Here is a 23,214-nt window from a genome sequence, read left to right as displayed (position 1 = left end):
CCGCTTCTTCAGTAGATTGCGAACCGAACTACCTTCGCTCCGACTGGCACCTAACGCGCAAGAGAAATAAGCTTCAATGTGTCACGTGATATCCTCACACGCCCACCTGTGAGTTTCAGGTAGCTCACTAGAGGCCAGCACCAAAATAAGAGCATACGTTCTGTTTTAGATCTAGTCTGAAATAGCCAATAAAGAAAGAAGTGCAGCCTGTCAACGACATGCTTTGAGTGTATTTCAGGTCCAGTTCACGCCAGAGGAAACGAATGCAACTGTAAGAGGTAAGCGCCAAATTTGATCAAAGTAGCCAAACTATGTTTAGTTTCCAAGAAATGCATTTCTGGCAACGGTCGTATAGTTGTGTTCTTGACATACCGCACTGTAGGTTAGTTTAAATTCAATTCATTTACATCTCCCACTGCTTAAAATCAGTTTTTCCTAATTAGTTTTTGTAGTTCTCGAACTGTTGTTTGCAATTTCTAAAAGAAACTATAAGATGTAACGTTTGTTAATTTTATACTGAAAAACAGACGTACACAATCCGAGAAAACATGGTTCCCAGAGCAATATTTCAACATATCCGATACATGAACGGATAGCCTATGTTGAAATTCTTACACGACTGAGGGAATTTTGTGACATGATCTTGTTGTACGAAGTTTGTGTAATTGTTGTTACACCACATCGACCATTTAAAATATCACTACCTTTAAGTTTCTGTCGCCCTACAAGCGTGGCATTTTTAAGCTGTTCAGTTCCTCGTTGAAGCTGCAAGTGTCTCGTCCCGGTTCTGAGGCCGCTGATATCAGGTGAAAATACAGTTTTCTGATTTGAGGTAATGATAACTTGTATGGATAAAAAACGGACTGCTGTGAGTTAATGCTTGGTCACAGCGAAGCCCAATGTGAGAACATATCTGATTTTTTGGCACTTTTATAGACAGCAACGTGGTGTAGGTATAAGAAGCACAGGGTTCCATAGGCAAGGAACTTAACCCGAACTGCTTTAGAAAATGTCCAGCTATGTAAATGGATAAAAATGGTAAACTTTGTTAAGTCATACTGGGCAAGAGCGTCTGCTAGGCAATGTAGTGTAATGCTTTGGCTGGAATTCCGGAGGGTTAGGTGATCACCTTAGGCGTATCAGCGGGACATCCCCGGGCTTTGTTCTCATATCATTACAAACTGCCCAGAGGTGTTTTGCATGTATTAGGTGTTGTGTGCAGGTATTTTGTATATGTGTGTGTATGCATGCTGATTGCATTTGATCTCGGCCGACAGCTCTGGCGTGTAGGTGAGTAAAATTATTCGAACGCTTTTATTAATTCAGTTTAAGTTGTTGGCTAAAGATAAAAGGGATTTTCCCTCACCCGTATCTGTGTCATCGGAAAGCAGACGACAAGACGACGAGAATGCTGTGTTTATGTTAAACTGTGTACTATAACAAGAAATTGACATTTGTACCAGAGAATAAATTTCGTCATCGCTGGAAGGTGGCCAGGTGATTTAAAGCTCATCCGTGACTGCGCAACCAAATGTAAAGTGTACAGAGAAGGAATTTGTATGTACAGTGATTACTTTATTCAGACTGGAAGATGAAGGACCCTGTCATTGTTAGAATGTGTCCTGTGGTGTTGCTTTCCATAAATGTCCTTAATTTGCAGACATCTGTCTTTGATTTTTTTTTTTTAATTTGTCACAACAATCATTTCATTACAGAGTGAAAGATGCATGATTGCTCCTTTTTAAATAAAACGTTAGACTGTGCAGCCAATATTGAATACAGGGTCAGAGTTTCAGTGTGGTCAACATTACCTTATACAGATGTTAGGTGTAGAATACCGTAATATTAGCATGTAGTAGGTGGAGCGATTCACAGAGTCTGCTCTGATTGGGTCGTTTTGTAAATCAACATTTTCCTGTTTGTGGCCTTGCTTGGAAATGAGGGTCAGCTCTGGAGAAACTGATCTGGGCTGCAGGAGTTCGTTTTGAAGGGGACCTGGGGCTGTAGATTACATCACCATATGCACTCATAATATGGTTAATTGGAACCTGAAAATAATAGTACATTCTCTGAAAACAGACCCCACATACTGAACACAAGTGTACCCAGGTACATACCCACAAACCACATCAGTGTGGATCTGTACATGCTGGGTATGTCCAGATGCTTTCCCTTTGTTTCTGTTTTCTTACCGTCTCCTCAGGGTGCTTTAAAAATGGCTGTGCCTTTCCTGATGGGAGTGGCTCCTCGGGGGAGGGGGATGCCATTCCTGTCCTGTCCTGTCCTGCTAGAATTCGCTGGCCCGTGTGGAGTGAGTCTGCGCACATTCTGTGCTCAGACTGGAATTTTTAGGGGCGGGGTCACACTGGGATTGCTTTCCTGCCCCTACACTATTTGCATACCTTTACCTGTGTTTCCCTGTTAGCACAATAGATTGCTGCTGTCTACAACAGAGTAGACAGCAGTAATCCATGGATTTCCACAGGCCTGCTGCGTCATCTTACGTTGAAAATGGATTAATATGTTAGTCATTACAATGACTAATTAAGACAGTTTCGAGGTACGTCTGAATGTGTCATATGTTAATCATAGGATTTTTTTTCCCCTACACTGAAATGCACAAATTATTGTGTTACTGCTGAGCTGTTCTGCCCTCCCCCGTCCCTTATATATTGTCAGATGAGCTCATCTTGCTCGCTTTGCTCTTGTTTCCTGTTGAGGTGCTTCAGTTTTCGAATGTCAAACGACCTATTATTTGGAAACTGTGGTACGGTTATGTGCTCTGGCTAAACCGATCCTCTACTGTAGGCTCAATGGGTGATACAGCTGTCCTAAGCTGTGGGTACAGTGGTCCTCATTTATCAACATGTTTTAGAAACAAGATTATTTTGCTGCTGGGAAAAGTGTTGGATTCATGAAAGTTGCAGAAATACACAATTAGAAAGTATGTGGCGACATTGTTGATGTAATCTATATGTGAAAAGGTGAACCATTACATGCAAGTCCTCATGAATCCTTTTACATGTAATACCTTCTCTCAAAGATGCGCAGTGAATTCCGTGCAACCTCAAGTTGTAGCCTTATTCTATGGAGCGGGCGATGGGTGATCAAGCATAGGGTCTCCTCATTGCTATTCATCCGGTGGTGAAGGAATGCCAAGTTTCATTGCCGCATTGTGTAGGACACAGCACGCCATTGCAACCTAGCACAACTTCTCAGGTGTGTACAAAAATGTGCTTCTGCCTTGTCAAACTCATCCACTTACCTTCAACACAGATAGTGCATTCTGTTGAATATCAACTAATCTGTCTAATTAGTTGATATTCAGTGTTTATCTGATTGTATACATCCTCCCATAGTGTCTGCGGGCTGGCCAGCAGTGTCGTCAGCAGTGTTTTGTCGTCAGCACGTAACCCCTATCATCTACTACCAGAAGCACTGTTACAATTTGGCATATAAGTTCATTATAAGCTGGTTGATTTGATTTGTTACCTGTGTAGCATATGCCTTTTTTTCATTGCAAATTGAATTGTGTATTTGTCTTAATTCAGCTGTGAAATGTTGTTTTGCTCACATAAACGCGATTGTGCAAATTTATTCGATCGGTAAGAAAAAACAAATCGTCTTGCTGAGACATGTATTCTTGCGTACTTGGTACGTGTAGTCTGGAGGTGTTGTAATTCATTCGTACCGTTGAGGAAATTCCAACTAAGAGCAAATTGATGGATGCCAACGTGTGCATCAGGTTGTTTGCAGCCCAGCCACATGCATGAATTGCGAAACTGGCCTAATGATGTGCAGGTGTCACTTCCTCTGCGTTGTGTGTTCCAAAGGAAGCTCGGAGGCCCAGATCTCACTGACTCATTTCTATCGGTTCCTCGCTCAGAGAATGCGAGTGTGGTAGCAGCCCCCTGTCCTTTCTATAGAACCATGTACCGTGTGGCTTTAGCAGCCCTGGTTCTGAAACAGTGGCCTTCCTTCTTAAAGGGAAGTAGGTGAAAAAATAATCCCCGATGTGGTCAAAGAGCAGCAGTCTTGGTGACCTTATCAGGCTTATTTTCTCCTATCTTTAAAGATGTCACAGTCAGTGGGAGGCCATTGAGCATATCAGTCCGATGGGCTGTGATTGTCTGACATCACCAAATGGCCCTTTGGCCAGGTGTGATACAGAGGAGAGACGTGGTGATGGTGGTGGTGATGATGCTTCATAGATGGACAAGTGGCAGTTGGCATTTGTCTAACTGGTACAATGACAGGAGTGTTCAGTTTGAAAGTTAGTCCGTGTTGGCATGACACTACAATCATAAAAAGCACATCTGACTGAGTTGTCGTGCCAGCAAGGACCCCTGGGTGCTTGCGTGTTCTCACTGATGCCTTATCGTGCTTCAAAAGAAGACGTTTTCATGCCCTTATAAAAAGGAAGTGGAAAACCGCTGAGGGGGAGGGCAATGCCGTTATTCACGCACAGAGAGCAGCTCTCAGTTTCGCAGCTTCCATCTGTCAGCTTTTGAAAAGCAAAAGAATATGCAAACAGGTGCCAGTCTCTAAGCAAGGGAGAGAGGCACAGCACCAAGCACTATTATCTGCACCGCAGTGGAGTCTCGTGTGAAAGGTGCTTGTTTGTAGACAGAGATATGTATGTTGGCATGTCTACAGAGGGTAAGTAAAAACACTGCCCAGTGAATTGATTGTTGGCATGGAAACTGCATTGTGCAATGTATGTTTGCATGTAAAAACTGCAGTGTGTTGAAGTATATGTGCACTAATGAGTCAACAAGCGTAGGGATTTTGGCACGCCTCTCAGCAGCATATTGCCAATATTGTGGCAGAGACGGTGCCTCCCGTCTATAACACCCAATGTGCTTTATGTAAGGCACTAAAGACCCCTGTTCAGTCTGTTATAGGTTCCTCTTAATGCTCACTGTCTCCCTCTCGCAGATGATCTGACACCGCGCCTCAGTGAAGGCCGAAGCTGTCGTCCCACAGAGGTAAACCCACAGACGCGTCATGGACTCTCTGCTAGGCTGTCGAAGCATCAGCATCACGGGGACACGCTGGAGACAGACGCTTACGTAGCCACTGGTTTAAAGACAGAGACTCCGCCTTTTGAGTCTGGAGTGTGACTGGCAGCCCTGTAGCTGGTCGGTGTTTCTTTGGTAGAGGCTGAGCCACATTCAGCAGATCAGAGATGTACACCATGCCTCCACCCTCCATGTTCTGCTTGCTCCTCTTTTGGACCCTCAGCAACATCGCCGCCCGCGAACGGATTCCGCGGCACACCATACCCTACCAAAGTAAGCCGCTCAATTTGAGTTTCACCCTTTATCTGTCTGACCTCTTGTTGAGTATTGAACTCTAGGTGACTTTCACCCATGCGCTTGTTAATTCTTTTCAAAGTGTTTTCAAAGCACAACAGGTATGCATTCTTAATTATAATTAACTTGTAATAGCGCTTGACTGGTGTTATGCTCACACTTACTGGTCTGAGAGTGTTAGCCTGGTGTGACACTGTTGCTCATTATACACTTCTATTCTATTGTGCTGGAAGTCACTCTGGATAAGAGCATCTGCTAAATGTGTGTAATGTAATGATCTATTTAATAATAATAATAATAATAATGACGGAGTCCTTGATCGGTTGCGGTTCGGGTTTCTGCTGCCAGGTGACCTCATAAAGCTGTTCAGAGAGGAAGGCAGGGGAAACTACTCCACCATGCTGCTGCAGGAGGACAGAGATGTGCTGTTGCTGGGGGGGCGGGAGGCAGTCTACGCCCTGGACATCAATGACATCACCAACAGGAAGGCTGCGGTAAGTGGATGCAGGACTGGAAGATGAGCTGGGGTTTACCCTCACTTCATATGGAGCTCTTACCAGAGTTCTTCCTCAAAGTTAAATTTAGTGCTGAATTCAGTTTAAACATTTTATGGAAAATGTGGACGTTTCAAAACAAAACTTCTGGGTAGCTGTTTAGTTAGAAGTACTTGGCAGGCACCCATAAATTTGAGCCACCATTATAAGAGGAGTATTTTTCATCTTTTGATGTATATCCAGATGCTTTCACTGGGATTTGTTTTGTGTGGGAACCAGTCTGGGTGACAGATAATCCAACATGAGGCGCTGTGCTCTGAGGGGAAGGAAACAGGCAGGAAACGACAGGGCTTCTTAACCACCCAAGCAGGGGCAACATTGTGGGCACCTGTAAGGTCACTTCCTGTCTGAGATTCTGACATATGGCATGTGTGTTTCACGGAAGTAATGCAATGCAAAATCTTTTGTTTTGGAGTCCTTATCCAAGAGTTTTTTTTTTTTTTCATTAGTGTCTCTGGTGTTGCAGGTGACATGGCAAGCAACAGAGAAGGGAAAGAAGGAATGTACAAACAAAGGCAAACATGCTGAAGTGAGTTTGTATGTTACCATTTGCTAGTATATTTATTATGAAGTAAGTCTGAATTTTACTTTTGGTACATACATTTATAAATTTATTGTTTTTTGCAAAGTTTGCAGTGAGCATGTGTCTGCTTTATCTCACGCATGAACTGTTCACCCGTTAGCCTGTTAACTTTGCATGCTCCTCCCCTCAGGAATGCCAGAACTACATCCGTGTTCTGCATGAGATGAGCGACGGCAGGATCTATGTGTGTGGCACCAATGCCTTCGACCCGGCGTGTGGCTACATAGTAAGTGTGGTTGATATAGCACAGCTGCAATGAGTGAACATCTATATACCAGCACAGCTCACTAAATGTGCCTAGGCTCCTATTTACCTAGTACCTATTCACTACTCAACAGAAATGTTGTCATCTTGTAACCCTGTCCCATACAATCACTCATTATGTTTATATTTGGTTTATATTTGGTTTATGGCTTGTGCCCTTTGACGGTGAATGTTTACGTTGTCTTATTTTAACAGAAGTACACGGAGGGACAGCTGAGCATGGGGGCCAGGCATGAGGATGGAAAGGGGAAGTGTCCCTTTGATCCACTCCAGAGGTACTCCTCGGTCATGGTCGGTATGTATCGGCTTTGCGTCACGGTCCGTCCCTGCTGAACAGCAGCGGAGACAGGAGTGCTTCCTCTGAATAAGGATGTATCGCATTTTTCTCAGAGGAGTTTGCTCGCTGGAATGTGTGAGCAGCAGTTTTAGTTTACATTCTGTGCAGCTCATGAGGTTTCATCACTTACCTCCCTTGGTCTGAGACTCTCGTTTATCCAGCAGACAATCCAGCAATGCCCTGCAGCTCACCTCAGAGAAAATGGGTGTGTGTGTGTGTGTGTGTGTGTGCGTGTGTGGATGTACAGCGCGTTTATAAATCCATTTTGGAAAGGCAGTTAACTTAAATAATTCCCTTTAACAATTTCACTGGACTTTTCTAATACGTACTGAATTTGTTCAGAAATTGTGATATTATTCAGTTTATTTATTTAGTTATTCATTTCATTCATTCTGTGATTATTTAGTTTGTATCTATGCACATAAATGTAAATGTGTATTTGTATGAGTATGTCTGTGATTTATAGACAGTGATTTGCACTTGCATAGCTAGTTACCTTTCATATTGTAAACAATTGCTTTGATTCATCTGCCAGTGAAACGCCATTGAAATGTGTACATCCGGTGAGTTATGCATTGTAAATGTTAACTGGGGTGGCTGGAGGTGTTGTTTGCTCAGTGCTGACTCTTGGTTCCGATATCTCAGGTGGAGACCTGTACTCTGCCACCTCCAACAACTTCCTGGGCTCCGAGCCAGTGATAGCACGCAGCTCAGCCACTCCAGTACGCAGTGAATTCAAGACCTCCTGGCTCAACGGTTAGACACATTCGCACATCTCTGTATCTCAGTCTCTCTTTCTCTTTGACTATTTTCCTCTCTCTCCCTCTTTCTCTCTCTCTGCCTCTCTCCCTGCAGCAATGTGGCTCAACAGACCTGAATAGTTAATGAAATTGTGGATTAATTACTTTTTAATATTTGATATATATTGTTTCTGGAAATGGCACAATCACCCTTTTAAACGTATGAATTGTAAGTTAAATACTTCCTGGAGAATGTGTCACAGTGTTTATGCAGAAGCCAAGCGGTTAGCAAAGATTGGCACTCCCCTTGTAATGGGATATCCACAGTAGTGTGTGTCTGTGACTGGCATAAAATGTGGGTCAGCAGGTTGTGGTGCTCTCTGATTTCAGAGCCCAGCTTTATCTACATGGACCAGGTCCCAGAGAGCGAGGGCAGCCCTGAGCAGGATGACGATAAGGTTTACCTGTTCTTCAGCGAGACCGCGGTGGAGTACGATTTCTACAACAAGCTGACGGTTTCACGTGTCGCGCGTGTCTGCAAGGTGCGGTAGCAGGACTGCAGACCCCCCCCCTTCAGTACTGCTGCCTTGTGGGCTTGTCCTCAGCTCTGCCACATTTAAGAAGGTGTTAGAAAGTTTTGATTTTAGTGAGCTCAGAGGTCCAAAAGTGAAGGTTTCTCTTTTTGAAATTTATGAAAAGTGAAAGCCCGTGTTAACAGCAGACTGCAAAGTGAGAGGACTGAACTGCTATCCCATCATGTCTTGCTGATCAGGTATTTTAGGATATCTTTTTTTATTGTACGCATACAACATGTGTATGTGGTTTCTCCAAAGCTGGTTCAACTGGTTGGCATAAAATGTGGTATAGCACTATAGATATGTGCATACAGGGCTCCTCCACTCATCATAGTGGTGGAACAGAAACAAGACATATTCACTGTGTCTGATTATAAATTTCACTCTGTGTGTGGTGTAAATTTTACTTTGTTTCTGGTGTAAATTTCGCTCTGTGGTGTAAATTTCACTCTGTGTCTGGTGTAAATTTCGCTCTGTGATGTAAATTTCACCCTGTGTGTGGTGTCCCCGCAGGGGGACGTGGGCGGCCAGCGCACCCTGCAGAGGAAGTGGACGTCCTTCCTGAAGGCGCGGCTGGACTGTCCCGTCCCGGAGTCCAGGCTTCCTCACGTGGTCCAGGACGTCTTCCTGCTGCGGGGCAGCGACTGGAGGAATAGCGTCTTCTACGCCGTCTTCACCTCCCAGCCGTGAGTCCACCGTCCCCACGACCTCGTTCTGTCTCTCTGCCTCAGTTGTCTTATGAGTGACCCTGTTATGAAAAGATTGCACTCATCACTCATCACATCAATCAGGTGGGGGGGAAAAACATTACAGCAAATTTGTGTTCACTGAAAGAAACTCTTACCTTTACCTGGTCAAAGAGAGTGTTTTTTAGGGTATATATAAAGTAGAAGTAGTCGGGTTTTGATGTGTTTATCATTAAAACCTTCACTCCTTTAAGGTTTTCGTTTGTGAGTGGTGTTGTTATGATGATGAGTTGTGTGTGTCTCTGTGTGTTGTTTATTGTGTGGGGTCTATGCTGTATGTGTTTCCTGTGGCAGTGAGATGTGTGTGTGCTTTGCAGGGGCTCGGTGGACCTCTCCACAGTGTGTGCGTACAGTGTGACGGACATCGGGGACGTGTTCTCCAAGGGGAGGTTCAAGACCCCGGTCACAGTGGCGTCCTCTCATGTTAAGTGGGTCATGTACAGCGAGGATCTGCCTGAACCAAGGCCAGGAGCGGTGAGTCACAATAGCTACCATTGGGTGGAATGACCTTCGGCCTGCTTTTCTGTTTTTACATGCCTGTGTCTACCAGGCCTTGGCAGCTGGCATCTCTGTGGATTTAATTTAGATTTAATATTGAACTGGGTTTGTCACCTGACATTTATCTGCTTTAAGAACTTGAAGAGAAAAATTGTTGTCAGAGATCCCCTGTAAAATGGAGCGCAGTTGCTCACGGTGGTTTATCCTGTACCGTTAGTGCATTAACAAGGAGGCGAGGGCCCTGGGCATAGAGCGCTCTCTGGACCTACCGGACAAGACCCTGCGCTTTGTCCAGGACCAACCGCTCATGGATCAGGCGGTCATGCCCCGGGGCGGAGAGCCGGAGCTGGTGGAGAGGGGGGTCGTGTTCACGCGCATCGTCGTGGACCGCGTGAAGGCGCTGGATGGGAGCGTCTATGAGGCCATGTTCATCGGCACAGGTTGCATATCCTGCCCTTTCCCTTTTTCCTTTTCAGCATAACACGCTTTCTCCTGGGTTACGGCGGCTGTAATATCTATTGGCTGTAGTACAGATTTACTTTTACTGAAACTACTGCAGCAGCACGGCCCAGTCTGGGATTCAGCGGGAGCCCAGCTGTATGTAACACACAGCGAACAGTTAAACAGCAGAGAACAGGGTTGGGGAGGAGGAGAAGGGGGGACGGGGAGGAGGAGGAGGAGGAAAGAGGAGGAGCAGAAGGAGGATGAGCAAGACTAACAGCGTGTTCTATTTTCCTCACAGATAAAGGCTTTGTGCAGAAGGCTGTGAACTACGACGGAGAGATGGTTGTCATCGAGGAGATGCAGCTGTTCCAGACTCCACAGCCAATCCAGATCCTGCGCCTGTCCTCCAAGAGGGTAGCTGTGCACTGCCTGTTCTGATAAAAAAAAATTAATTTGTCAAATCATGATTAACGTATTGTTAACAGTTTCGACTGATAACAAAATGCGTCGTAGTTATTTGCCACCTCATTAATGACTTAAACATCAGCCGTCTGTGTTCCTCCTTACTGTGTCTGGAGTTACTTTATTCCGGGGAAAAAAGTTCTTGAAGTTTATGGCACTCTGAGCTTGGAGAATCACATCATTATTGCCTCAGATTCCATATTCCATAAGGTTATTTGTTTAGATTTGATCACACAGGAAGGTATAGATTTCCTGGTTGATGCTGATTGATAAAATCAGAGATTTATGAGTAAGTAATATTCTGTAATTTATTCTGTGACGTTTTGGGTGTGTTTTTAAAAATTGATTATTCAAAAATAAACTTTTATTAGGGTCAGTTTGGTAAATAATGCCACTGTCTTTAACTGTGGTTCCTGTCCCTCCTGTAAACATGCAACTGTTGTCACTATGGTTGCCTGCCCCTCCCCACCTTCGTATACAGCATCATTTTGCTATGTGACTTGTCACATATGAGTCATGCTGAGTTCTGAGTACTTTTCTTGTGTGTGGGTTTTTGCAATTGTGTGAAAAGGAAGTCCGTCTCACACCACATCCCCAATATGTGTGTGTGTGTGTGTGTGTGTGTGTGTGTGTGTGTGTGTGTGTGTGTGTGTGTGTGTGTGTGTGTGTGTGTGTTTCCCCAGGGCCTGCTCTATGCTGGTTCAGACGTTGGCGCTGTTCAGGTGTCTGTGGGGCAGTGTGGCCGTCATGCCTCATGTCTGGACTGTGTCCTGGCCAGAGACCCCTACTGCGCCTGGGACCCATCTGCGTCTCGCTGCATAATGCTATCTCTCCAGGACAATGCCTCCAAAGGGTACACCACACCCCAGAAATTCCACACACACCTCCTGATCCCTCACCAACGCCTGCTCTCCAATAATAACTAACCCAGGACATGTTTTTTTTGGGGTTGTTGATAACATGCTGTTATAATTTAGCACTTATTATTGTCTACTTGCTCTGTGCCTGGCACGTCCAACCAAACATGATTGCTTCCACAAGGAAACAAATTTATTTCAGCCTTCTTTTAGTTGTCATTTTCCTATAACATATCAGTGGTCAAGTTCTGATAATGTTTCAGACAATTACATGGAAGTGGCTTTTTTTTTTAACACAAATTGGATTGTATCAAGATGATGCAACTTATCTTTAATTGACTGGTTTTACTCTTAATGTTTATCAGAGCATAAAATTGCATAAAAAAGTGCTTGGTTTTTACCATTCATTTTATGCATTGATTATATGCTGACCAGAAGTTTACATCTGCATACATTCTGTGTATTTAACAGTTTAAATCTGAGAGTATCTTTACAGAGAAGGCTTAAAATATGATTCACTCGTTTTCACAATTCATTAACATGGGTTTCTCCTTTGTCCCACAGAACGCTGATTCAGGACGTGAAAAATGCGAAAGGCTCCACCTGTCCTGATCCAGGCAAACGTATGTTCTTTACCTCAGTGATAAATAGCATTCATTACGTTACATCACATTACTTCATTTATCAGACGCTCTTACCCAGAGCGACTTATTTGTAAGTGCATCAAAATGCTAAGAGTAGTTATCGCAAAGTATTACAAGAGGTCAGTAAGATACAAAGTTAAATGCTAGGCTAGTGTACAGTGGCTTTTTTTTTTAGCATTCACAATAAATAAATAGTTTGGGTAAATATAGAGTGGATGTCCTCAAACTTATTTTTCCATTGTGTCTGTGCTGCAGTGGATCCGAAGCCAACGAACGTCACGTTGATCCTGGGCAGCAATATCCAGCTGAAGTGCCGGCCGGACTCCAACCTGGCGCAGGTGCAGTGGCGCTTTGCCAGCCGGCCTCTGCCCACATCGGAGAAGTTCTACCTGTACAGCGAGGGCCTGCTGATCCAGAACGCCTCGGCGGCCGACGCGGGGCTGTACGCCTGCGTTTCGGAGGAGGAGGTGAAGGGCCGGCGGTACGGCAGGACCGAGGCGCTGTATGAGCTGGTGCCTGCCCCAGGCCCGGAGTACATCGCACCCCGCACTGATAAGCGGGTGCAGGGACAGTCGCTGGTGACCCTGCAGGTGTTGGTGGCCCTGCTGGCCGTACTGCTGGCCGCCCTGCTGGCCTGGAACGTGTGGCGGGGACACATCCCGCTGCCGTGCTGGGGGGCGGCCCCCGCTGAGACGCCGGCGCCCCAAAGCCCCTCCCCATCCCCGGCCGTCACCCCAGAAACCATCAATCTGATGCTCCCAGCCAACTGCAACACCAACAATAACCACCCCAGCAATGGAGAGGGCAGCCATAATCTGGACAACCTGAAGTACATTGATGAAGAGTCTGAGATCTGAGGCTCAGGAAGAGCCTTCACCTCCTTGGGAAAATTACTGAATTACTGGGAAACTTACAGGCAACAGGAAAAAAAGGGAAAAAACGATGTAATCCTGACTGATCATGTGATCCCGAGCCAGCTGACCTGCATGGGTCATTTTTCATAACATTTTGCTCATTTTCCTGCAAATAAAAATACTGAAAACTCGCTCCGGCAGAAAAACTTGTTTGAACAATGGAAACAGATGTGTGACTGGAGCCTGTAAAGACAGTCCTCCTTGGAAGTGTGACTGGAAGTGCATTATTCTCTGGAGGGTACACGTGTTAATACTTTCTCTACTACTGTAAGCTGAAGCATGTGTAATTTTTTACTTTTTTATTTACAGGATTTTATTTTTTTAAATCAAAAGTGTTTATTTTTGGAACCATCCTAGTGAGACTGTGTAAACCATAAGAGAAATGATTCCTGTTTGATCTGAGCCATAAGGCACATTCTTATTTCTAGCTTCTAATGGATATTTTCTCTCAGCTTTGTGGCAGAAAAAATTAAGGACAGGCTTCGTTTTTCAAGAAAATCCTCAGTATCTCACCCTCTGTGAACTGAATCTTATTCTGGTTCTTATAATAGCAAGAAATAATAGATTATGTCAAAATTCTAGAGGGGTACCATAGATATTTCTTACAGTTCCTGAAGGGCACCATAGAGTATATCAAGGCTTTAGGGGGGTACCATAGCTGTTGTTACTGTTCTAGTGGTTCCATCACACAGTATCTGATGGAAAGAAAGCAGCCTTTCTGTCCTCCCGTGATGACTGTAGGAAAGAGTTTACTGTGCTTTTAAAAGAGGAACTATTTACTGTTCATATTGCCACCTCCTACAGGCTGAACAGGTTGCTCAATCTGTGAGCAAGACCAAACAGGCTGAGAATGTTGCACAGCCTCTACTGTTGCAAAAGTTGAAACAGTCAATGAGTGCAATGGAGTTACTGCCAGCCTTGTGTGCAAAAGATGTTTGTGAAAGGAAGACTTTGTCCTTATCTGCAATCTGAGTTTATAGATCTAGATCACTGCTCCTAAGCAAAAGTTTATTCTTGTTCTAAGCTCTAGTAAGTATGATCTTTTTTCAGATCACTTTTCTGAAGCCACTCCCAGCTCCACCTTTGTGAGTCTGTTGTGCATTGTTTTTGCAGGTATGTTACTTTAGATGATGGTCGGTTCCTCCGCAGCAAGATGAAGACTCACAAAAGGATTTTTATTTTAAGAATTTAAATGCCATGGGACTCATTAATTTATTTTTAAGATTCTGTTGTGCATTTCTGTTGGTATATTGTGTGAACTTCTTGTATGTTACTGCCTTTTTTTATGAATGTAAAAGGTGATATTTTTGTCAGACATCAGATTGGATTTATTTTGAGCACAAAATAAAACCACCCAGTCACCAGAGACTGCAGTTATAACATTATAATGATTTCTCATGATACACTTGTAAAAACAACAATGTTATGCAGTAATTTTGAAGTACTTCCAAAAACAATCCACACTGAGAACATTCCTGAACTCAATACAGGGAAACCACATCTGTTTTGGAAAAAAGGTCCTTTAATTTTGTCATTTGAGAAAAAGGGACATTAAAAAGCGAGACAAACTAAAGGCGCAAGCAGGACATTTACAACGTAGCAGAAAAGCCAAAGGGGACACAACAGGGTTTAGGTTTAAAAAGTACACACGCTTGTGCTGCAATTTATTTCCAGAACATCAAAGGATGAAAAGAGACCTTTACTGGACGCTGGTCTGAATTTGAGCCCTGGATACTAAAAGCTGAAGGGCTTGCCCACATTCCTCTGCCCGTGAGTCTACCGCCTGTACCGGTAGCGCTTGAAGTGGAACCACAGCTGGAAGATGCCGTTGGCGAACTGGCAGCGGAAACCGTGGCGATGGGAGTACTCCCACTCGCGGTTGACGATCTTGAAGGCGATGTCCTCGTAGGGCGGGCCCGCGTGGAAGCGGAGCACGCCGAAGTCCTTGTTGTCGGGGCTGGGCTCCAGGAAATACTGCGGCGTGGAGCGCTTGTCGATCAGGTCCGGGTAGAAGATGTTGAACTTGTAGCCCTGCACGATCTTGGGCGGCGGGTTGTCGAAGTCGTAGTGCGTCTGGTTGTATTTGTTCCACTCGAAGCCAGTGTGCACGCGGTTGAAGAAGCGGGGCTTGCGCGGCCGGTATTTGTCAGCCCACAGGTACATCTTGCCCGTCAGCGGCAGCTCCACGCTGAACTGGGCCTCGTCTCCGCCCATGCCCTCCCGCGCACGCCGCACGAACGCGTCCTCCGCGCTTTCGCTGGCGTCACCTAGGACACAGACAGTGCCACTGTTACAACTCCTTTCACCCATGTGCACTCAACAGGTGGCATACACCTGCCTAGCTCCCGTTGCTTATTCACTACAGAGGTGTGCTCTGGGTGCTTAAGTGCAAACTATACTACCTCCAAGTGTGTGCGTGTCCTGTTCTTCTGTAAAAGTGTATGTACATTTGTCCCAAATGAATGTATGTTTGTGTCTATGTACAGGTGTGTGTGTGCGTGTGTGTGCGTGTGTATGGAGGAAAGCGCGCAGTGCTGACTCACCTGTCACCTGCAGCTGTCTGCGGGCCAGGTGCAGCCGCTGCAGGTCCTCCTCGGGCTCGATGGTGTGGGTGTCCAGCGGCAGGTCAGAGGGCTGCAGGAGGCGGGGACTGTAGCGGCCAGAGTCGTACTCCGCCTGACTCTGCTGGATCAGGTCCTCCTCCGTCAGCACCGCCTCCGCCCCGCCGGCCCCACCCTCCTCTCCCTCTCCCTCTTCCTCTTCCTCTCCCTCTCCATCTCCATCTCCATCTCCCTCTCCCTTCTGCCCCGGGCCCTCTCCCTCCCCCTCCTGGCCCTGATTGGCTGCAGACGGAGAGGAAGAGGAGGGTGCCGGCTCGCCATCCCCCTCTGCAGAGGTCCTACAGAGGAAGAGCACAGGTTTAATCTCACACCACCAACAGGAACGGCCTTAGCACACATCACATCAATATCATCATTCAGTGAGTGTATCTGTACCTCATCCAGCAACACAACCTGTTAATCTGCCCTAACCCGTCACCACCATGTTACCAGTCAACAGCTAAAAACTGCTGCTGTGTGTTCACGCTAACATGACCTGACTTTGTAACGTGCTTGCGACGCTAAAGGACCGACGTCTGTTGACATATTTGAACACGTCTGCTGAACTGATGGCTCAGTTTACACACTGGGAGGAGAGGAGGATGTGAGGAGGGGGTGCGGAGGGGGCGGGGCGGGGTGAGCGGGATGGGGCGGTGACTCACACAGGCCTCTCTGCGGGTGGCTCCTCCTTGATGATGGGGAAGAGGGGCTCGCTCTCCACGCCCTGCTCCTGTTTCAGCTTGTACAGCTTCTGCCTCAGCACGGCCTGGTGCCTCTCTCTCAGCCTGCAGGATGGGGATCACACAGCGGATCAGCGCTTTCTGCGTCAGCGAGCTGAGTCCGGTCTGCAGACCCTGTAACCCAGCTCCACCTGTGCTGATTCAGCATGTATCATCGGGTGGTTTCCCAGCCTCAGGAGAGAAACAGCGCCCCCGCATGGAGACTCTTCTTTATAGCACCTGTCATCGCTGCTGGGGAGGTGTGTGAAATGTAACGCACTGCTAGTTTGGGTGTGCAGAGGGCAGGAGTGTACAGAGAGTGGGGGTGTAGAGTGGGGTTCGTGCAGAGAGTTGGGCTTTGTGTGAAGTGTAACAAAGTGCTAGTTTAGGGTTGTAGAGGCTGGGTGTTTGTGTAGAGGGTTCAAGTGTACAGAGTGGGGTCTGTAAAGAGGGATTTGTGTGACGTGGAGATGTGTGCGGATGGTAGGAGTGTGCAGAATGAGGGGGTGTACAGGGGGGTGTGCGTAGCCAGCTGAGGCGTGTGAGAGGTGGTAACCCAAAGCTAGTTTCAGTCTGTAGAAAGTGGGTGTGTCTGTGAGGTGTAATGCAGTAATGCAGTGCCAGGTTCAGTTTGTAGCATGTGTGTGTGTGTGTGTGTGTGTGTGTGTGTGTGTGTGTGTGTGTGTGTGTGTGTGTGTGTGTGTGTGTGTGTGTGTGTGTGTGTGTGTGTGTGTGTGTGTGTGTGTGTGTGTGTGGGGGGGGGGGGTATAACACCGTGCTAGTTGCGGTGCATGGGGGATGCAGCGTGGGGGTACTGACCGTGCCCGGGCCATGTAAACGCGGACCTGCTGCAGCAGGCTCTCCCAGTAGCCGATGTCCAGGTTGGAGCCCCCGGCGCGGATCTTGCTCTCGATGTTGAGGTGCAGGGCCTGCAGCTGGCTGTAGGTTTTTCCCTTGAACACGGTCTGGACATCCGTGCTGACCGAGGTGTTGATCCCCTCGCGCCGGTCGCCTGCCAGGGCAGAGATACCGTGAGGTGGACACAGAACAACAAGGCAAGGCATGCATCTGGCCAGAGCGCAGGACTCCTAGAAGCACTGTAAGGCTGGCTCATACACCTGAGCAAGTGTCATGACAGTATGTTTTATTTAAAGGATTTATTCACATTACATATATCACTATAAGCTGAATATTAGATAATTGCATACTGTTTTACAACAATATACAGCTGGTCCCACTTTAATCTCACAGACTCCTATGAATGAAGACTTGCGCAAACAAACAGATACCACTCAACCAGCGTGTTAAACCAGTACATAAGCACTTACAGGATTCTGTGTTAAACCGAGCATTCCTGCAACCAAAATAAATGCGTTTCTCCTCCTGTGCATTTGAAGAGTCCCATCATTCTAAACCACCTCCATTCCCAGCTCTCTGGCTGATACGGTGCCACTCTGCAGGGTTCAGACTGGGAAGACATGCTGTGGCTCATACAGCAGCTACACAGCAGTGTGGTAGCCTCACCTGGCCCTTTTCCCGACGCCTCCAGCTTGCGAAGCTTGCTAATCTCATCCTCAGTGATGGTGGTCATATCCCTCCAGAAATCCACATTTTTCCCCTGTTCCAGCTCCATGTACACCTGGGCAGAGAAAGCGTAACTCAGGCGGTGCACAAACACCTGCACACACATTAACACATTAACACACACAAACACGCAATGCTCACAGGCACAAGGCCACACACACACACACACACACACACACACACACACACACACACACACACACACACACACACACACACACACACACACACACACCTTGATGTCCTCCAGCAGATCGTCCATGTCTGTGACAGTGAGGCCGTTCAGGAAGGTGTAGGGCTCGTGCATCTCCACAGCCAGGTCGTCGTCCTCAGCGCTGATGTACTTGGCCAGCAAGTCGATGGGCTTGGCTCTCCCATCCCTGATTCTGATTTTAGACCTGTGCAGAAAACCAACAACCCCAAACAGCATGATGTTTCTCATTCTGTTACAGCACGCTGTTTCACAGCCTGTTACTGCACAACAGGCAGTTTTACAGTTGCAACAGTCAATTTATCCGTCAATGACGGCATCAACATGATTATCCTGATATGACAGTTTGTGTGTGTGTATGTGTGTGTGTGTGTGGGGGCACGCTCACCGCAGTTTGGCCTGGTGCAGGTGAAAGTTGTCCTCCTGCTCCGCCCAGGTTTTGAAATGCTCCGCCTCCTTCTCCCTCTGCAGCATCTCCAGCTCCTGCTCCCTCAGGGCCTTCTCCCGCTCGCGTTCCAGCCGAAGCTGCTTCACCTAAGACACAAACCACCGCACAGCACTCCACATCATACACTGCGCAATATAACCTGTGCTGCAAACCCCCAATGAGCCCTGGAGCTGGAGGATTTCCAGCTCTCTGGAACAGAGGTCTGTGGACCATCCAGGACCGAAGTCAGATGCCAGCGGAATTTTATACCTTTTTTATCAAAATATCTGAACTGTGTTTATCTGGAGGCAATATACCTGGAGGTTCTTTACAATGAATTACTAGGGATGTAACGTTATATCGAATTTCACGATATCGCCATAAAAAAATGTCTCGATACTGTTGTGGGACTGTGACGAAAACTACCAGGATATTACATAGTTATTTCGCTAGTATAGCTACGTTCTACTGTCTCTCCTTGTCGAAAATTGTATTGTTTTTGTTTTGCAATTGTATACATAGTTCAATCATTCATTGCCAAAGACAATTCATGCCAATTTTTGCACATGCTTAGGTCATGGCTGACTACTTTTATTTTATTTTATTAAAGAAGGAAAGCAGAAGCACTTTAAGTTAAAAGGAAAACCAAAAACAAATTTTATACAAATAAAAAATTATGATTTATTATTAAATAAAGGACATTTTTTCAAGTCATTTTTCTTCGTTTTTTTTTATATAGCGATGAATATCGTATTGTGGACTTTTGATCGTAGTATTATCGTACCATGAGTTTTTGGTATCGTTACATCCCTATAAATTACTATATTATAGATCAAAAACTCATCTTTTCGATCTTTCCCCTATCCCTAGCAGAAGCAGAAGCACATTTGTGATGCTAATGTGGGCTCCTGGTCATAGCTGGCAGATGACACAGCTTGTTTGGACCCTGGGATGTAGGGCTCAGTCTGCATTTTGACTCATTTGGGTGCCTCTACTGTAACATTTATTTAATGAGGGAGTAAGATTGATGAGTCTTTGACCTGGAATACTGGTAATAAAACTACAATGACTTGTACTACACAATATGCATAGCAACTGGCTTTCAACATACACAATAGCTAAAAGAAACAAACAAACTACATGCACAAGCTGCACTAAATATTAAAAAAAATTAAATACCGAAATCACAAAAACACTGCTGATTAGTCAGCTATGAGAGGAAACGTCAGAGTTCAAATTTTAGCCATTGATGGCAAGCCACGGAGCTCCAGTGGAAACACTTGAAAACTGCTTTTCATCGTCATTTCAAACGGTGATTCAGCTTAAAATGTGGACATTTCACTGGAGCCACTCTTTAAAACTGTGACCTGTGATATACACAGATCACACTGAAAGCTCCATACTGATCTGAGGTCATGGTCATAGCCAGGACACTGAGAGCTCCACATTGACTGACACGCTGCGGTTGCGGTAACAGTGACAGGCATACCTTCTGCAGCTCACGCCGGTTCTCCTCCTGGATGCGTTTGTTCCTCTCCTTCAGGTCCTTCTCCCCCAGGTGCCCAATGCCCTTCTTCTCCAGCGCCTGTTCACACCAAACACGCACACATGCTCAGAATCAGGGTGAGTGACGGAGTGAGTGAGTGAATGGGTAAGATAGTGACTGACTGTCTGACTGACACTGCTGGTTCTAGAGCTGCATTCTGGTCCAGTCTCACTGCTCCTACCTTCTGCCACTTGAAGGTGCCCAGTAGGTTGTTGTCTCCAAACGGATTGTCAGCATTGGTGTAGCCCATATACTCCTCACTCCAGCCCATCTTCTCCCTCTTTTTCCTCTCCTTTGCCTCTTTCTTGGCCAGTCGCCTCGCCCTCTTTTCCTCCGGTGTCTCCAGAGCCTTCATCATGTCCTTCCTCCTTTTCTTCTCCTCCTTTGCTGAAAGCTGGGCCTCTCCCCCTGGGGAGCCCTGCCTGGCCTCGCCCCCCGAGTCTGTGGACTGCGATGTTACTGAGGAGCGTGAGCTGGAACGCTTCCGGCTTCTCTCTCTCTCTCTCTCTCTTCCTCTGTGCTCCCTCTCTCTACTTCTGTGCCTTTTCTTTTCCTTGCTCCCTCCTTCCCTCTCTTGGCTTCTCCTGTCCCTGCCCCTTTCCTGACTTCTCCTCGAGCCCCCCTCTCTTTCTCTTTCTCTCTCTCTCCTCCATCTCTCCCTACTGATGCTCCTGCTCGTGCGGTCCACACTATTCTTCCTCTCGCTGCTCTTCCCGTCCCTCCCTCGCGACCTCCTATGACCCCGTTCCACGCTGGAGTCTGACGTCGGGGGCGAGGGGCTTCTGCTCGCCTTCTTCCTCTTCTTTTCCCCTTTATCATCTCTTCGGCTCTTCTTTCCCTTCTTCTTTTTCTTCTTCTTGGCGCTTTCATCCTCTGATTCAGAGCTGTAACAACACATATTTACAATGAAGGCTGATTCAGTGACAGTGATCAGACGAACCGTAAAAAGTAAAGTAAAAAGAGTCACATACGTGGGTGCAGTATTTAACTGCATTATGTAAGAAAAATATTGTTATATTTAAACAACTATCTAGACTAACTAGTTAGTCTAGTTACGTAGCTGTGTACAGCTGGGTAATTAGCTATATGAAGCACTGGTCATGTTAACTACCTGGTCCTGTCCTTTGAAGAGCCACGGCTGCTCACTCGCTGTCCTCTCCCTGTCCGTGAATTCTTGGTGGTGCCATCAGAATCGCTTTTCGAATGGTCTCTTCCTTTGGACCGATACCGCTCCTCGGAACCTGAACTGTTTTGCGTGCTGCTGCTCCCGGATCGCGCTCGTCTCGTCGATTTCTTGTTATCTTTCTTCCCCCTCGAGCGACTTCTGGCTCTCCTTCCTTCGGGAGAATGACTTCTACTACGACTGGACTTTGGCCGGTCCCGGTACCGAGAACGGGAACCCGACCTAGATCTACGATGTTTCTTCGCATCCATGTCGAACCTACCAACTTTGGGGTCCTTTCTCTCTTCAGTCGCCTAAATATGATGATGACGAGATTTTTGGCCTGACTAACGCATAAATACTACGGAAATAACAGCATGATAATGAAAAACATTTCAAATAAAAATACCTAATCTTACCATAAAGAGGGCGAGTTTAATGGATTATCGTCAATTCAATTAATTTGCTCGTCCATAAATTGCGCTTTTTCAGGCTTATTCCCAGGGCAACCCTTCACCACAAAGCGGGCCTTAGCATTCTAGATCGCATCCAATGAACTATGAGTTCGTTGCTACAGTGCAAGCTTTTGTGTGAGTATCTGGATCTGGTAAGAAGTCAAATGTAAAAGTATCTGTCGAGTGTAATGTTTATTGTTATTGTTACTCAAAAGATCTGAGGTAAAATAATAAGTGAATTTTTCTTTTTTAAAAATATAAATTTGTCGTTTATTGTCACCATAAACTCGTGTTCTGAGGGGAAGATGCTCAATGTTTCTTCTGTAGTGAATCTGTCAGTACGGTACTGACTCTGAACAAAGTATGAATTAAACTACAATTAGACTACAATTCTCACTGTTATCCACTTATACAGCTGGACAATTACTGAGACCATTGGGGCCAGTGCTGAGCCAGTAACCTTTAGGAACATCAGCGTCATTGATTCTAAAGGCCAAATTCAGGCTGAACCCAACCTGGATAGTATTTCAGTTCACCACTTAACCATACTGCATGTTAATGTTGACAAGAACAACATTTTAATTCAGCAGTCCACGCAGTGCACCGCAGCAAGTGCCGAGGAACCCCACCCAGATGGTTAAGGTCAGGCCTGGAGCTATGGGGGTGCTTAGGGATGCATTGCAACCTCAGACGGACCTTGCACCCCAGTTGTGTCCTTACATTCCGATGTCTACATAGTATTTACGACTTTTTGTGCACCCCCCTGGATTGTAATTGCACCCCTCTGTATTTTCTCCTGGCGCCGAGCCTGGTTAAGATGAGGTTAGAAATTTATTTGTTAAATAGTTTGCACATCATTTTTGAATATCCCCAATATTTTAATGAGCAGGGGAGATACCGCTAAAATGACAGTTTTTACAATGTTTGAAACTATGTAACTCCTGAATATCTGTCAAAGCGTTAACAGTGATTTTTCTCTACGTTTCAGCATCCTCACCATTAAACACAATATTACTACATAAACTAACAGCTGTCAACGAAATAATCCGGACATGGCAAGTTGCTGCTCCAAAGGGAAATGAATACAATAATCAGTAAATTGCAGATACAAGACATTACCATTGAATTGTTGTTCTTTTTCGGATAATCACACATTTATCAACTAGCTAAACGTTCAGTCTTAAAATGTGGTATGCGTGTGTCCGGATCTGCGTAGTTTAGCAGCTGACTGGCGTTCAGTTTGGTTAGCTCGCCAGCCCACGTAACTAGTTGTCATACACATTCTTACTGTGTATGACAACTTCTAAAACTGCATAACAAGCATGGTGGTAACCCCATAGCCCAGGGCGACCCCCACTGTTGGCCTATTGTCACTGACTTATGTACTGTCGAGTACCGTTGCTACTTTACTGGAATAGGGCAGAGTTGTAGGACTTTAATGAGCTTCTGTGTCATGTCCTTATTGAATTCGGGAATGCACCCCCATTAATAGACAGCAAACCATTTATTGGCTCATATGGTTTCATATGCTGATCGTTTTGCATTATGGCTCTAACTAGTGTTCATTGCGATGAAAA

General features: G+C 45.8%; 2 protein-coding genes across 2 annotated transcripts; one reads left to right on the top strand and one right to left on the bottom strand.

Annotated features, from left to right (window-relative positions):
• The first annotated feature begins 128 nt into the window (after nucleotides 1-128).
• On the top strand, nucleotides 129-12,885 carry LOC118795546 (semaphorin-4E-like). The gene is made up of 15 exons (XM_036554113.1): nucleotides 129-278; nucleotides 4,939-5,294; nucleotides 5,664-5,809; nucleotides 6,336-6,398; nucleotides 6,583-6,678; nucleotides 6,912-7,011; nucleotides 7,699-7,809; nucleotides 8,184-8,335; nucleotides 8,882-9,054; nucleotides 9,432-9,588; nucleotides 9,830-10,052; nucleotides 10,355-10,470; nucleotides 11,202-11,371; nucleotides 11,940-11,998; nucleotides 12,275-12,885. Exons 2-15 carry the CDS (start codon nucleotides 5,189-5,191, stop codon nucleotides 12,874-12,876), a joined length of 2,274 nt encoding a protein of 757 aa, XP_036410006.1. The 5' UTR covers nucleotides 129-278; nucleotides 4,939-5,188; the 3' UTR covers nucleotides 12,877-12,885.
• A 1,816-nt stretch (nucleotides 12,886-14,701) lies between these two features.
• Nucleotides 14,702-21,479, bottom strand: cactin. Its single transcript, XM_036554112.1, has 10 exons — nucleotides 21,132-21,479; nucleotides 20,202-20,904; nucleotides 19,964-20,059; nucleotides 18,436-18,581; nucleotides 18,072-18,234; nucleotides 17,777-17,891; nucleotides 17,072-17,264; nucleotides 16,196-16,318; nucleotides 15,477-15,832; nucleotides 14,702-15,200 (listed from the first exon to the last, which is right to left on the bottom strand). Exons 1-10 carry the CDS (start codon nucleotides 21,452-21,454, stop codon nucleotides 14,710-14,712), a joined length of 2,709 nt encoding a protein of 902 aa, XP_036410005.1. The 5' UTR covers nucleotides 21,455-21,479; the 3' UTR covers nucleotides 14,702-14,709.
• Nucleotides 21,480-23,214: the final 1,735 nt, after the last annotated feature.

This window comes from Megalops cyprinoides, chromosome 20, assembly GCF_013368585.1.
Source record: "Megalops cyprinoides isolate fMegCyp1 chromosome 20, fMegCyp1.pri, whole genome shotgun sequence".
NCBI classification, from domain to species: Eukaryota; Metazoa; Chordata; class Actinopteri; order Elopiformes; family Megalopidae; genus Megalops; species Megalops cyprinoides.
This window is presented reverse-complemented; position numbering and strand designations above follow the sequence as displayed.

Excerpts from the sequence above, each read along its gene's own strand:
- LOC118795546 (XM_036554113.1), top strand. The coding sequence starts at position 5,189 with ATGTACACCATGCCTCCACCCTCCATGTTCTGCTTGCTCCTCTTTTGG. Across the intron at positions 8,336-8,881 it reads GTGTCGCGCGTGTCTGCAAG|GGGGACGTGGGCGGCCAGCG; the intron begins GTGCGGTAGCAG and ends GTGTCCCCGCAG. Across the intron at positions 10,471-11,201 it reads TGCGCCTGTCCTCCAAGAGG|GGCCTGCTCTATGCTGGTTC; the intron begins GTAGCTGTGCAC and ends GTGTTTCCCCAG.
- cactin (XM_036554112.1), bottom strand. The coding sequence starts at position 21,454 with ATGGATGCGAAGAAACATCGTAGATCTAGGTCGGGTTCCCGTTCTCGG. Across the intron at positions 20,905-21,131 it reads TCTTCAAAGGACAGGACCAG|CTCTGAATCAGAGGATGAAA; the intron begins GTAGTTAACATG and ends GTGTTGTTACAG. Across the intron at positions 18,582-19,963 it reads ACCGGCGTGAGCTGCAGAAG|GTGAAGCAGCTTCGGCTGGA; the intron begins GTATGCCTGTCA and ends TTTGTGTCTTAG.